At 60.5% G+C, this 11,266-nt stretch overlaps 1 protein-coding gene across 1 annotated transcript; it reads right to left on the bottom strand.

The window, feature by feature from the left end:
* Positions 1 to 1,093: 1,093 nt before the first annotated feature.
* On the bottom strand, positions 1,094 to 11,179 carry SH3BP1 (SH3 domain binding protein 1; the record flags this gene model as incomplete). The annotated part of the gene is made up of 17 exons (XM_028483820.2): positions 10,833 to 11,179; positions 9,634 to 9,676; positions 9,297 to 9,401; positions 8,077 to 8,153; positions 7,675 to 7,786; positions 7,520 to 7,596; positions 6,909 to 7,047; positions 6,276 to 6,344; positions 6,031 to 6,121; positions 5,461 to 5,606; positions 4,602 to 4,713; positions 4,161 to 4,242; positions 3,991 to 4,071; positions 3,362 to 3,478; positions 2,713 to 2,810; positions 2,213 to 2,378; positions 1,094 to 1,188 (listed from the first exon to the last, which is right to left on the bottom strand). Coding segments are annotated over exons 1-17 (1,669 nt in total), but the record flags the coding sequence as incomplete, so codon positions are not given.
* Positions 11,180 to 11,266: the final 87 nt, after the last annotated feature.

The following is an 11,266-nucleotide window of genomic DNA, read 5'->3' as shown; positions in this document are numbered from 1 at the left end:
CACCCACTGGAGGACCTGGGCAAATCACTTGCCCCCGGGAGCCCCAGTTTCTTCATCGGTGAGATAAGATGACAGCCTTGGGCTTCCCTGGTGGCGCAGTGGTTGAGAGTCCGCCTGCCGATGCAGGGGACGCGGGTTCGTGCCCCGGTCTGGGAAGATCCCACATGCCGCGGAGCGGCCGGGCCCGTGAGCCATGGCCGCTGAGCCTGCGCGTCCGTAGCCTGTGCCCCGCGGCGGGAGAGGCCACAACAGTGAGAGGCCCGCGTACCGCAAAAAAAAAAAAAAAAAGATGACAGCCTTGACCTCCCAGGGCTGACGTGAGGACCAGCGCAGGTGATGCTGTGACCGTCCTTTGACTTGCGCTCCAGTGAGCAAACATCCTGCTTGCACCCCATCCGGGAAAGGTGGCTAGAAGCCCCCTCCTGTAAGAAGATCCCTGTGCGACCTGCCAGCTCCTGCTGGTCCAGAGGCTCCTGATGCTGCTCCATCTACTCCCATCCAGGTGGAAAACTCTAGAGCCTCCTGGGCTGGCTGTCCCAAGTGTCCTAGTTACCCTGGCCGACTCTCCACCTGAACCCTCGGCCTTCTCACCTGCCTGGCTTTAGGCCACCTGAACAGGTGACTGCACCAAAGGGGCTCAGAAGGAGGCTACCAAACCACCACCACCGCCACCGCCCTCCTTCGCTGTCTTTTGAAGACCCCATCCTCCCTCTTCACTCTGTGATCCCTGGTCTTCTTGAGGGACTGAACTCCACCGCCCCCAACACTCAATCGCTGACCTTTATCGAGCATTTACTGTGTGCTGGGTATGGACCAGGCAGCACCATTTAATTCTCCAAACAGCCCTACAAGGCAGGTGCAGTTATTGTCCCATTACACAGAGGAGGAAGCTGAGGCACAGACAGGTGAAGTCACCTGCCCAAGGTCACAGAGCTGGAATCCGAACCCAGAGTGGCCGGCAGCAAACCTGGGCCCTTAGCCACCTGGATTCCTGGTCTCCCCTGGCTGTCTGAAAACATGGGACAGTCTGGGATTGCCCGCCCCCTTTCCCTGCCCACCCTCTGCCCCCCTTCTCCTCCTACAGCCAACTCACTCCTCCGAGCCATGTCCTCTGCCGGGGCGGCTGCCTCCAGGGAGCTCCTACTGACCTTGGGGGAGGCTGGTCTGGGGGGTGCCTCAGACTCTGCCCTGCGAGGGAAGGAGAGGGTCAGGGTCAGCCTTGGCCATCTCCCAGAGGACTCCTGGAATCCTGGGGAGACTCCCAGCCAACAGGCTGAGTTTGGGTCCTCCCAGGAGTTGCTCTCCACCACTTTGTGGCTGGGCCTGGGATCTGATAAGATGCTTCTGGCATGGGCCAGAGTTTGTATCCACTGAGCCCTGGCTGCTGTGTGACACCGCGACAGTGTCTGAGGTCCCTCATGTGACCAAGATGTGGGGTAGAAAGCAGGGCCTCCCCTGTATCTCAGCTCTCAGCCTCCATGTGATCTTTACGGGATGTTCTGGCCACTGGAAGCCAGAGAACGGACGAGAAGCAGGGGAGGAGGCCAGGGCTCATTCCTGGCTCTGCTCCATTGGCTACTCCTTGGGGAGGCCTTTCCTGAGCCCCCCTTGCCTGACTCCTGTTCCCTACTCGACCCCCCGACCCTGCTCTACTGTCCTTCGTAGCACACATCACCGCCTGACATTATACTGTGCCTTCATCAGTGTTCTGGTTGATTCTGTCTCCCCACTCCCTGGAATGCGAGCTCTAAGGGCAGCACTTGTCTGTCTTGCCCACCTGAGGAAATTCATGGTTTGGGCCCCAGCAGTCTGTGATAACTGATCAATACCCGCTGGCTACGGAGGCAACATGGCACCATGTTAAACCTTCCGATTTAAAGGATCAAAGAGAAGACTGGAAGGTGCAGAACTTACACATTCCAAAATGATCAGTTCCCTAGTTCCCTAAATCTCCAGGGTCTGAAACAGCGCCTGGCGCATAGTAGGTGCTCAGTGAAGAGCCATATAACACAGAAGGGAACACATCAGATGTTGATAAGAATATGCCTCTGAGGTCTCTATCCTACCCACTCCAAACTGGGAAACCTGGTGTCTGGGATGAAAATATAGTAATTATATTTCCTAAAATGCTACTGGATACCCTGAGAGATGGTGTCTCAGGCTGGGCATCTCAAGGCCAGGACAGGGGCCATTCATACCCGTCAGTCCTTACCTTTCCTTGAGAGCCACTGAGGCTGGGGCAGGGGCCGGAGCTGGAGCTGGTACAGCAGCCGGGGTGGGTGTGGCAATCGATGGAAGCTCCTCAGAAGCCGGCCTGTCGCTGACCTTGTCCTGGGGTGCAGGCGCTGAGAACAGGCCTGACACACTGAAGTTGATATCTGCAGACAGAAGGGAGCAGATCTGAACTTACAGAGCTTCCGCAGGCCTCCCCTCCTCAGCCGGTGTCGGGACCACTTTCCCTTTCTCCTGATGTTGTCTGGACCATGTTTTGCCCTCCCACTCCCAGGTGGGCCTCACAACAATCCCACGAAGCAGGCATCATCATCCCCATTTTACAGATGAGAAACTGAGGCTCAGAGTGGAGAAGCCATTTCCTCCAGGCCTCGTGGTGAGTTTGCAGGGTTGCCAGGGACTGCAGCTGAGTCTGGAGGGCACCAAGCTGGGCAGATGAAGGCACAAAAAGGGACACGTTCACAAAGGCGGGAGCTTTACCTCCAGGGAAGAGGGTGTCTGCATTCTGTATCAGAGCCTCGACCATGCCCACCACCTGAATGGATGAGACGGAGGCTGCGTCCAGCTGGGCCAGGTCCCTGGGACAAAAAGAGAGTGAAAGTGAGTCATCATTTAGCAAAGTCTAGCGACCCCAACTCTCTGGCCCTGTGCTGGGCACTGGGGACACAAGGATCAGGTGAATAACAACCCCTCACATATCACAGCTCTTTACAGTTTACAAAACATTTCTCCGCTTATTATCTCATCTAACTCCCAAAGCAAAAATCCTCAATGTTTGTCTAGTTTCTCTCCAATTTACAGATGAGGAAATGAAGGTCCAGAGTGACTTCCTAAGGCCCATCTCTGGAAGGTGGGGGGCTGAGGGGGGGCGCTAGAATCAGACCTCTGGGCTCCCAGCTCCCCGTAACAGGCCACCAAGCACCCCATTACTGCCTTTACCCAGAATGCCTATCTCCAAAGCCCCACGGGATCCATGATCCCTTTGGCTGCTCCTCACAGCAGCCTTGACAATTGGAGCTGCTCAACCTACTCCAAGGATGGGGAAACTGAGGCCCAGGGGAAAAATAAGCAGCAGATGTTGTGGGGGGGGAAGGGACTGCCACCTTCCCCCCAACCTGTGGCCACTCACCCTTCTTTCTCAGGGGGCCACAGCAGGTTGGGCCCCAGGACAATGGCGATGTTGCTGGGTGTCATCTTGTTCACCTCCTGCTCCTCGGCCAGCCGTGCCAGGAACTTCATCAGGTACCTGGGGCGTGGGAGGGGGACTTGGACCAGGGGCAGGGCATCTTGGGCCATGAACACCCATGGATGCCCCCCAAGACCTGAGACTTCTCCAGCCTGGGACTGCCAAAGAGCGGCGAAGACACCACACAGGACATTTAGGAAAGTTTTTACTAGTTACATTAGCTGACCTACTGAACACCACCTACGTGTCAGGCACTAAGTTGAGAACCTCCCAGCCACCCTACAGAGTAGGGACTGTTATACTCCAAGCCTTCCACACGAGGGCGCTGAGGCACAGAGAGTTAAATTGCTAGCCTAGGACCGCAGAGTGGCGGAGGTGGGATTTAAAGCGGGTGGTGTGGCTTCAGGGTTCAAGGTATGTGTTCAGTTCGATGTCTAGTATAAAAAAATACAGTTAATACATCAAAGTGGTATTTTCAGAAATACTGCTTAGGACAAGGACACGAGCCCACGGCCCTGAAGTGGCAGCTGGGCCTTGGCTTGGGGAGGCCTGGGCGTGGGCTGGGGGCTCACCTGAGGTTGTTGAGGTTCTCACGGGGCAGGCGGCTGCACACCTCCTGGAGGGCCTCCAGCCGGGCTCCTGGCTCCTTCAGGCTGTGGACGGGGGAGAGACCTGGTGAGCCTGCCCTGGGTGGCCCCTCTTCAGCCTCGTCCTCCCCAGCAGCCGCCCCCCCCATCCTCACCTGGCTGCCCTCATCCAGTCGTCATAGAGGTCAAAGGTCATCAGGGGCTCCGGCAGCTCCCGCAGGTAGGACTTGAGGGCACCTGGAGTGGGGGCGGGGGCTCAGATGCAGCCCCCCAAGCCCCCAACTTTACCCCCAGTCCTCAGCTCTCTCCATGTTGGGAACCTTTAGCTCTTGTTCACGCTAACGTGTCTAGGTCTGATCATTTCTTTGGGCCACAGGCCCTTGTGAGAAAATGATGAAGCCTAGCGATCTTGTCCGCAGAAAAACATACACACGTCTCAGGGGGCTCACCGTGGACCTCAACGTTAAGGACTCCTATGATGTCTTCTTGGCAGATTATCAGGCCTTAAGCCAAACTATCATGGGATCATTTCAGGCAGCTTCAGGGAAGGGATCTGGGGGGAAGGCTCTCTACCCGGGGCTCCTCCGAGCAGGTACCTGCCACAGCGTGGGGGTCAGAGCAGAGCTCCTGCAGGCTGCAGGGGTCCGAGGCCATTGTCTGCTTGAGGCGCTTCAGCACCGAGGCCCCGGCGGCCAGACGGAAGAGGCCCTGAGGTGCGAGAGGGGGCAGGTGGGGATCACGGAGGGGTGGGCGGGGCAGGACACCCCGGTTGGGAGGCCCTGGCCCACTCACGGCCTGGAGGAGGCCTCGGGGGCCCCACTGGGCTGGTGGGCAGATTGGACACCACCGTGTTCGTGGTTCCTCTCGACTCGTAAGGTCTAAGATTCTGAGCAAAACGGGAAGTCTGGGAGGAGCTCAGAAAAGTCGTGGGGAGACAGGAGTCTGGTTAGGAGTGAAAGGGAGGTAGGAGGCCCAGCAGGACTGTCCTGAAGCCTAGGTCTGTCTCTGGGTGTGGTCCACCTCCTCAAGGTCTGTCCTCAGGAAAGCAGCCGATACACTAGCACGACCGAGGTGCAAAGGACGGATGAGGGCAGCGTGTGGCTGTGACTCACGTGGAGTCTCCGGCTACACCGCCACCTTCTCACCTGCTGGGCACGTCTACCCATTGGCCTCTGCCTCCCCCTCGCAGAATGGAGCCAATGAGGGCTCCCTCCAAGGGTTACTGGGATAATCCAATGGAACAAGGAGCGCAAAGGGCTGATGGCACAGCGCCCGGCCCACGTGAGCATCGTTAAGTGGGAGGTGGTATCAGTTCAGCAGCGGGAGGCCACACCTTCTCCGGGCACCTGTGCGCTAATGGTGAGATTACAGGTCCCAGCGCAGGCAGCGTGTGGGAGGTGTGGGACCGAGTGAGGGCCCTGGTGCTCCTTGCCCACCCACCCCAGTGAGCCCCACCTCTTCCTTCATGCCCTCAGAAAGCAGCATCATGACGCAGGCCTCGATGGGCAGGGCGATGTCCCGGCCCAGCTCTTGCAGGTGGGTTCCCAGAGGCACCCCATACACCCTGGAGAAGGGGGCGGCCATCATCGAGGGGGAGGGGTCTGCAGGGACGAGACAGATCAGCGGCCCAGGGTCCTCCCACCTCTGAGCATCCAGGTCGGGGCAGACGGGGCATCCCCAGACGTTCTCAAGGGGCTACCACCTCCCTCCTGACCACCCATGCCACACATCCTGAAATCATCCAACACTTCTCGAATCCGCCCACCTCCACTGCCCCCACCCCAGTGCGGGCCACCGTCACCTCCCTTCTGCCTCCTAACTGGGTTCCAGTCCTGCCCCTTCATTCCATCCTCCACGCAGCAGCAGCCGGAGCAATCTCTTCATCGCAAATCTAATTGAGCGCTCCCCTGCTCAGAACTCATCCCTGGCTCCCCGCTGCCTTTGGTGACGGAGTGCAAGCTTCTTAACGTGCCCCAAGCAGGGTGGGGGTCAGGGGTGGGGGTCGGGGCCTGCCTGTGTCCCCACCTGTTTGGCTGTGGTTCTCCCTCAGCTCAGCCAGGGCCGTGTCCAGCGAGCTCAGAGACTTGCGATGGTAATCGGCCTGAATCTCCATGAGCTATGGGGACAAGGGAGCACCCCCGGGGGAAGTGAGGGAAGCCGAGCCTCCCCCAGGGGCCACAAACGCAGACCCCTCCCTCCCTCCCACCATCTCGCAGGGGGTCTCAGTGGCCCCTGAGCTCCGGGTGGCAGGAGCCTGGTCTTGGACTCACGTGGATAAAGTAGTTGGCATAGGTGTCCTCCTTGGTGGCAAAGTGGTACAGATCGGCCAAGTACTCGTCCTTGGGGACAGAGAGGGGAGGGCTTATACCAGCGAGGCTGGGGCCCAGTGGGGAAGCCTGGAGGGGATAGCAACTTGCCCAAGCTGTACGGGGAGGGTCACAACCAGCTCTCCTCTCTCTGCTTACGGTTGGCTGCTGGGGCCAGCCCGCAGGGACCCCTTTGAACTCTTGAGGGGCTTTTACAGCTTCTAGTCCTCTTCTCTGTGTCCCTATATCCTCAGCACAGTGCCTTGTGTTACTCACCACTCGTTTGTTCACCCACCCTTCATTCATTCATTCATTCACTCACTTGGCAAACACACTGAGATTCCGGTGAACAGGCGTCTCTCCCTCCCAGATGTTATGCGTATGGTATAGACAGAAGTGGCTACAAGGGAATGGCTAAGTACCCAGACCTTGGAGCCTGACAGCCTGGGTTCACATCCCGGCTCTGCTGCTTCCCAGCTATGTGGCCTGGGGCAAGTTACGTCACCTCTCTGAGCTTCAGTTTTGTCATCTGAGAAATGGGGACAGCACCCACCCCTGCCACCACCACACATCCGGGAAGCCCCAAGTGCCCCTCACCTTGCACTGCTCCACCTTCCTCTTCAGCTCCTCCTCCTCCTCCTTCAGCATCTCCACCTTGTTGGCTGTGGTGGTGTAAGAGCCTGGGCCGCCACCCAGGCCCTGACCACTGCCTGAGTTCTTAGCTGCCTGACTGAGCCTGGGGATGATCCCAAGGTGGGGTGGTTACCGACCCCATCGCATGTCCAGAGCCAAGGGCCCCTCCACAGGCCTGACCACATAGGATTCCGGAATTTATAGATGCAAATCCCAGAGCTGAACCGGCCTTGGGTCTCTGCCCGCCCTGGTGGGGGGCTTGGTGATCAGGGCCACGCACCTCCAGAGTGGAGGGTGGGGCCCCTCCCGCCATCCAGGGATCTTGGATTGTTTATGGCTATCCCGGGCTTTTGGGTACCCCAGCTGGCACAAGCACATGCACATACGTGCACAGAGGCACCCTCACATGCACTGTCCCCACATGTCTTCCTGAGGACCGGGCGTGTGCACAGGGACACACACTGTACTCAGTGGGCCCTGCAGCGTCCTCCTAGTGGGGGAAGGGCCTCGAAGCTCTGTGGCCACATCCGTAGCTGAAGTAGGCGTGAACCTCACCTAGAGGCTGTGGCTCCCACCTGCTCTTGAGTGTGTTCCAGTCAGACACCAGCTTCTGCAGGCTTTTCTTGTGCTTGAGGATGGCTGGCAGCTCCTCCTGGGGGCGGGCACAGGAAGGGTTCAGGGGGCTGCGGAGGTGGGAGCTGGAGGCTGGGGAAGCTGGGGGCAGGGTCACCTCACTCAGCCTGTTGAGCGGCTGCAGGACGTCCCGCTCCAGGGTCATCTCAGACTCGGCCAGGATGCGGGCAAGCTGGTTCTGAATGGCACAGCTCATCTCCAAGGCCTTCCTGTGGACACAGCACCCAGTGGGCCCGGGCTCCCACAGCCCCTCACCCCCTCTGGGGAGACTGGGGAGGGGGGCCTCCTCCCTCCCCATCACCCCCTGTCTCTTCTATCTCTCCTTCGTCTTCACTGAGCCCAACGCCCTCGCAGGCCTGGCCGCCCTCACTGACCTGGACGCTGTTCCCAGCCTGGTCATCCTTCCACCGTGGATGCCCTCCCTGACTGGGACCCTCTCCTGACCCAGATCCCTCCTTGGCATCTCCAGGTGAGGGCCAAGGTCCCTGCCCGTGCTCACCCTATGCTGGAATCGGGGTCCAGCTCCTTGAAGCTCTCGGCCATCGTGGTGGACAGAGCCATGAGGGGAAGCTTCTTCTGCAGGGAAGGGCAGGGCCGGCTGTGAGCGTGAGAGCGTGTGCTCGCCCACTGGGTTGCTTCCACGCCCCTGCCTGAGCACGTGGCGGGTCTCCTGGGGGCAGAATCCCCACCAAGGCCCTGGGTGTGGACAGGGGAGGCGGGAACCCAGGAGGGCCACGGACACAGGTGAGGGTAGAAGCAGGATAATGACAAGGCACAGCGGAGGTGACGGCTCCCCGTAACCATGTACAGAGCCCCCACCCATCTGAGGCCCCCTTGCCCCCTCCCAGGAGCCACTTGATTGGGCAGGAAGGAGTGATGGACCAAGTCCCATCACTGAATGGAAAACTAAAAGCAGAGGGCATGGAGCTTGCCCCAGTTCACAGTTAGAGGGAGGGTAGAGGAGCCAGGAACACAACCTCAGAGTGGGCCCTCTCCCCTGCCGCAGGGCATCTGTGGCTGACCTAGCCCCTGCGGAGCTCAAAACCCTCCACGGTTCCCTATTGCTCTGGCCACACGGAATTGTTGCCCAGTTACAAGTCTGCCCCCCACATTCCTACCTAGCGTTGGAGAGAGCACCAGCTTAGGTCAGGGAGACCAGAGTTCGAATCTCAGCTTTGCCACTTACTAGCTGTGTGACCTTGAGTGGGTCACTTTACCTCTCTGTCTCCGTTTCCTCCTCGGTACCCAGTGCTAATAAGGGCAGCCTCCTTCTAAGGCTGTCTTCAGCATTAAGTGAGGCAGTGCATGGAGATATCCTAGTAACAGACTAGCAGTAATCAGTCCATAAATACTGGCTGGTGGTTAACGCCAGTGAGTAACTCTCAAAATCAGCTCAAATACCCCTTCTTTCAGGAAGCCCTCACAGACTGCCCAGTTGTGAGCACCTGCTCTGGGTGCTGATTAGACAGAGGCTCAGGTGCTGTCGGAGGCCTGGCTTTGGCTCAGAAGATTGGTGGTGCAGGCGGGTGGCGTCAAGAAGGGGATGGGGAAGAAACAGGACCTCATGAGTGGGGTCCCGGAGGAGCCTTGGAACAGAGCAGTCTCCACCCCCTTGGCGCCAGAGACTCAGACTAGTGGGGAGACCCCAGCCCCGACCTCGCTGCCCCACTGGACAGAGGTGTCCTGCTCAGGCCCCTCCTCCCCGGGACCCCCACTCACCACCCGCTTGTCCATGTCTGCCCCGCTCTGGCCCTGCAGACAGGCCTGCAGCCGTTTGTGGACATTGTGGGCTGCTCGCTTGGCCGGCTCCAGTCGCTGCTCCACCTGGGAGGGGGTCCAGGGGTTATGGATCGTGGGGGGCTGTTGTCCCCCATGCCCCACTGTCCTGTTCTCCCCCAGAGCAGGAACTACCTCTCTCTTCCCTCCTGCTGGGGACCCCGTTGCCAACAGCGTGGGAATGACTCAACTTGGGCCCCCAGCTGGCATCCCTGCCTGGCCCTCTGCTGACAGCCTGCATGGGCCTGCCCTGCCACCCTCTGCTGGCCCAGGCACATACCTGCTGCAGGTCCTCCCCCAGGAACTCGGCAGTCTCCGGGGTGCTGCAGGGGGAGACAGCTTCTGCTGAGCTGGCCCAGGTTCGGAAACCCCCGCCTCCTCCTGCCCCCCCACTGCAAACAGGGCACCCGAACCCCCGATGCTTCCAGTGCCCCTCCCAGTCAGGCCGCCCTGGGTGGCCTGCCTGCCTCATCTTAGTCGGAACACATTCCATGGGGGCGGGAGTAGGATACCGGGCTTTTTCCTCCTCCACCCAGGGCTGTATCCTGAGAGAGGGCAGACGAAACCGAAGCGGGGACTGGGGGGCGCCTCTCTCTTCTGCTGACCTGGGGAGAGGAGGCCCGGGCTGCCCCAAGAACAGGAAGTGTGCGAGCTCAGACTCCTGGGCTGTTGGTCACAAAGGACTCTGGACTGTGGTGGTGGGCAGGTCCTGGGACCCTGCCCGGGGACACGTGGGGACACTGAGGCTCAGAGCAAGGTGGCCTGACTGCCCACGCTCATAGAGGCATCTGCGCCAGCGTGTGACCAGAGCAGGTCTGCGGACACCCAGTCCCCTCCCCTGAGCCCAGAGAATGAGACACTCCCAGCGCAGGGGGAAGAGGAGAGAAGACAGGCCCTGGGAGCTCCCCATATTTCCGCCCTCCACACCACCAGCTCAGGGGCTGTGGTGGGAATGTGGGGATGTTTCCACCTGAGGCTGAGAGAAGCAGAAGCAAGACAGAGAAGCAAGGACGCCTCTGGGCTGGAGGGCGGCGGGAAGAGGCGCCAGGCAGGGTCCGGCCGGGCCCTCCTCCCATCGCTGCCAGGACCCTATCTCTGCTGCTCCCCCGAGGTCTGGGGCCCTGACCGTCCCTCCCCCGCAGGCAACCAGAGATGGTTAACAGTCCCCCTTGTACAGAGGGGACAAGTGAGGCCACGGAGGACCGTCCACTCAGGGGCTCATGGAGACAGAGAAGACCCAGCATCCTTGATCCTCCACCCACCCTCCAATCAGGGGTAGGGGTGCCCCTTCCCCCAAAGGCCAGCGCCTGCCCCTCCTGCTCTGGCTGGGAGAGGGGGGGTGGCATTCAGAGGGGAGGAAAAGAGGTGGCCGGTCCGAAGGTGGCTGTCCAGCTGTCCTCAGTCTCCCCCCGAACTCCCACCTCCTCTAGGGTCCCGCCGGGCGAGAATGGGACTGGAAGGGAAGGGGCTGACACTCACCGTCCCAGGCTGCCCGTGTGCGCCAGCTGCCGCATGCGATGCAGCTGCCTCTTCATCATCTTGCGGGCGGGCTGGGGGCCGCGGGGTCACGGTGGGGGCGAGGGACCGGCAGCCCCCGGCGCAGCCTGCCTCGGCCCGCGGCGCCTCTCTCGCCCCGGGCGGGTGGGCGGCGCTCTCCGCTTCCTGGGCCAGCCGCGCTCTCGCCGCTGCTCACTCTCTCCTCCCCCGCTGGCGACTCCGCCCACGGCCCCCAGGTCACTCCTCTCTCCAAGTTTGTTTTCTCGCTCTTTCGCGTCTTCCGGGCCCCCCAAGGGCGCCCCCCCTCGGTCCCGGCGAGTGTGGGTCCGCCGGCCGCCTGGAGATCCACAGGTTGTGCGCGCGGCCCCTCCCCCCCGCTCCTCCCCGCGCAGCCCCGGTGGCGGGAAGCAGGTAAG

The sequence above is a fragment of the Physeter macrocephalus genome, unplaced genomic scaffold (assembly GCF_002837175.3).
Source record: "Physeter macrocephalus isolate SW-GA unplaced genomic scaffold, ASM283717v5 random_76, whole genome shotgun sequence".
NCBI lineage: Eukaryota > Metazoa > Chordata > Mammalia > Artiodactyla > Physeteridae > Physeter > Physeter macrocephalus.
The sequence above is the reverse complement of the archived record's forward strand: the minus strand, read 5'-3'. Positions and strand labels throughout refer to the sequence as shown.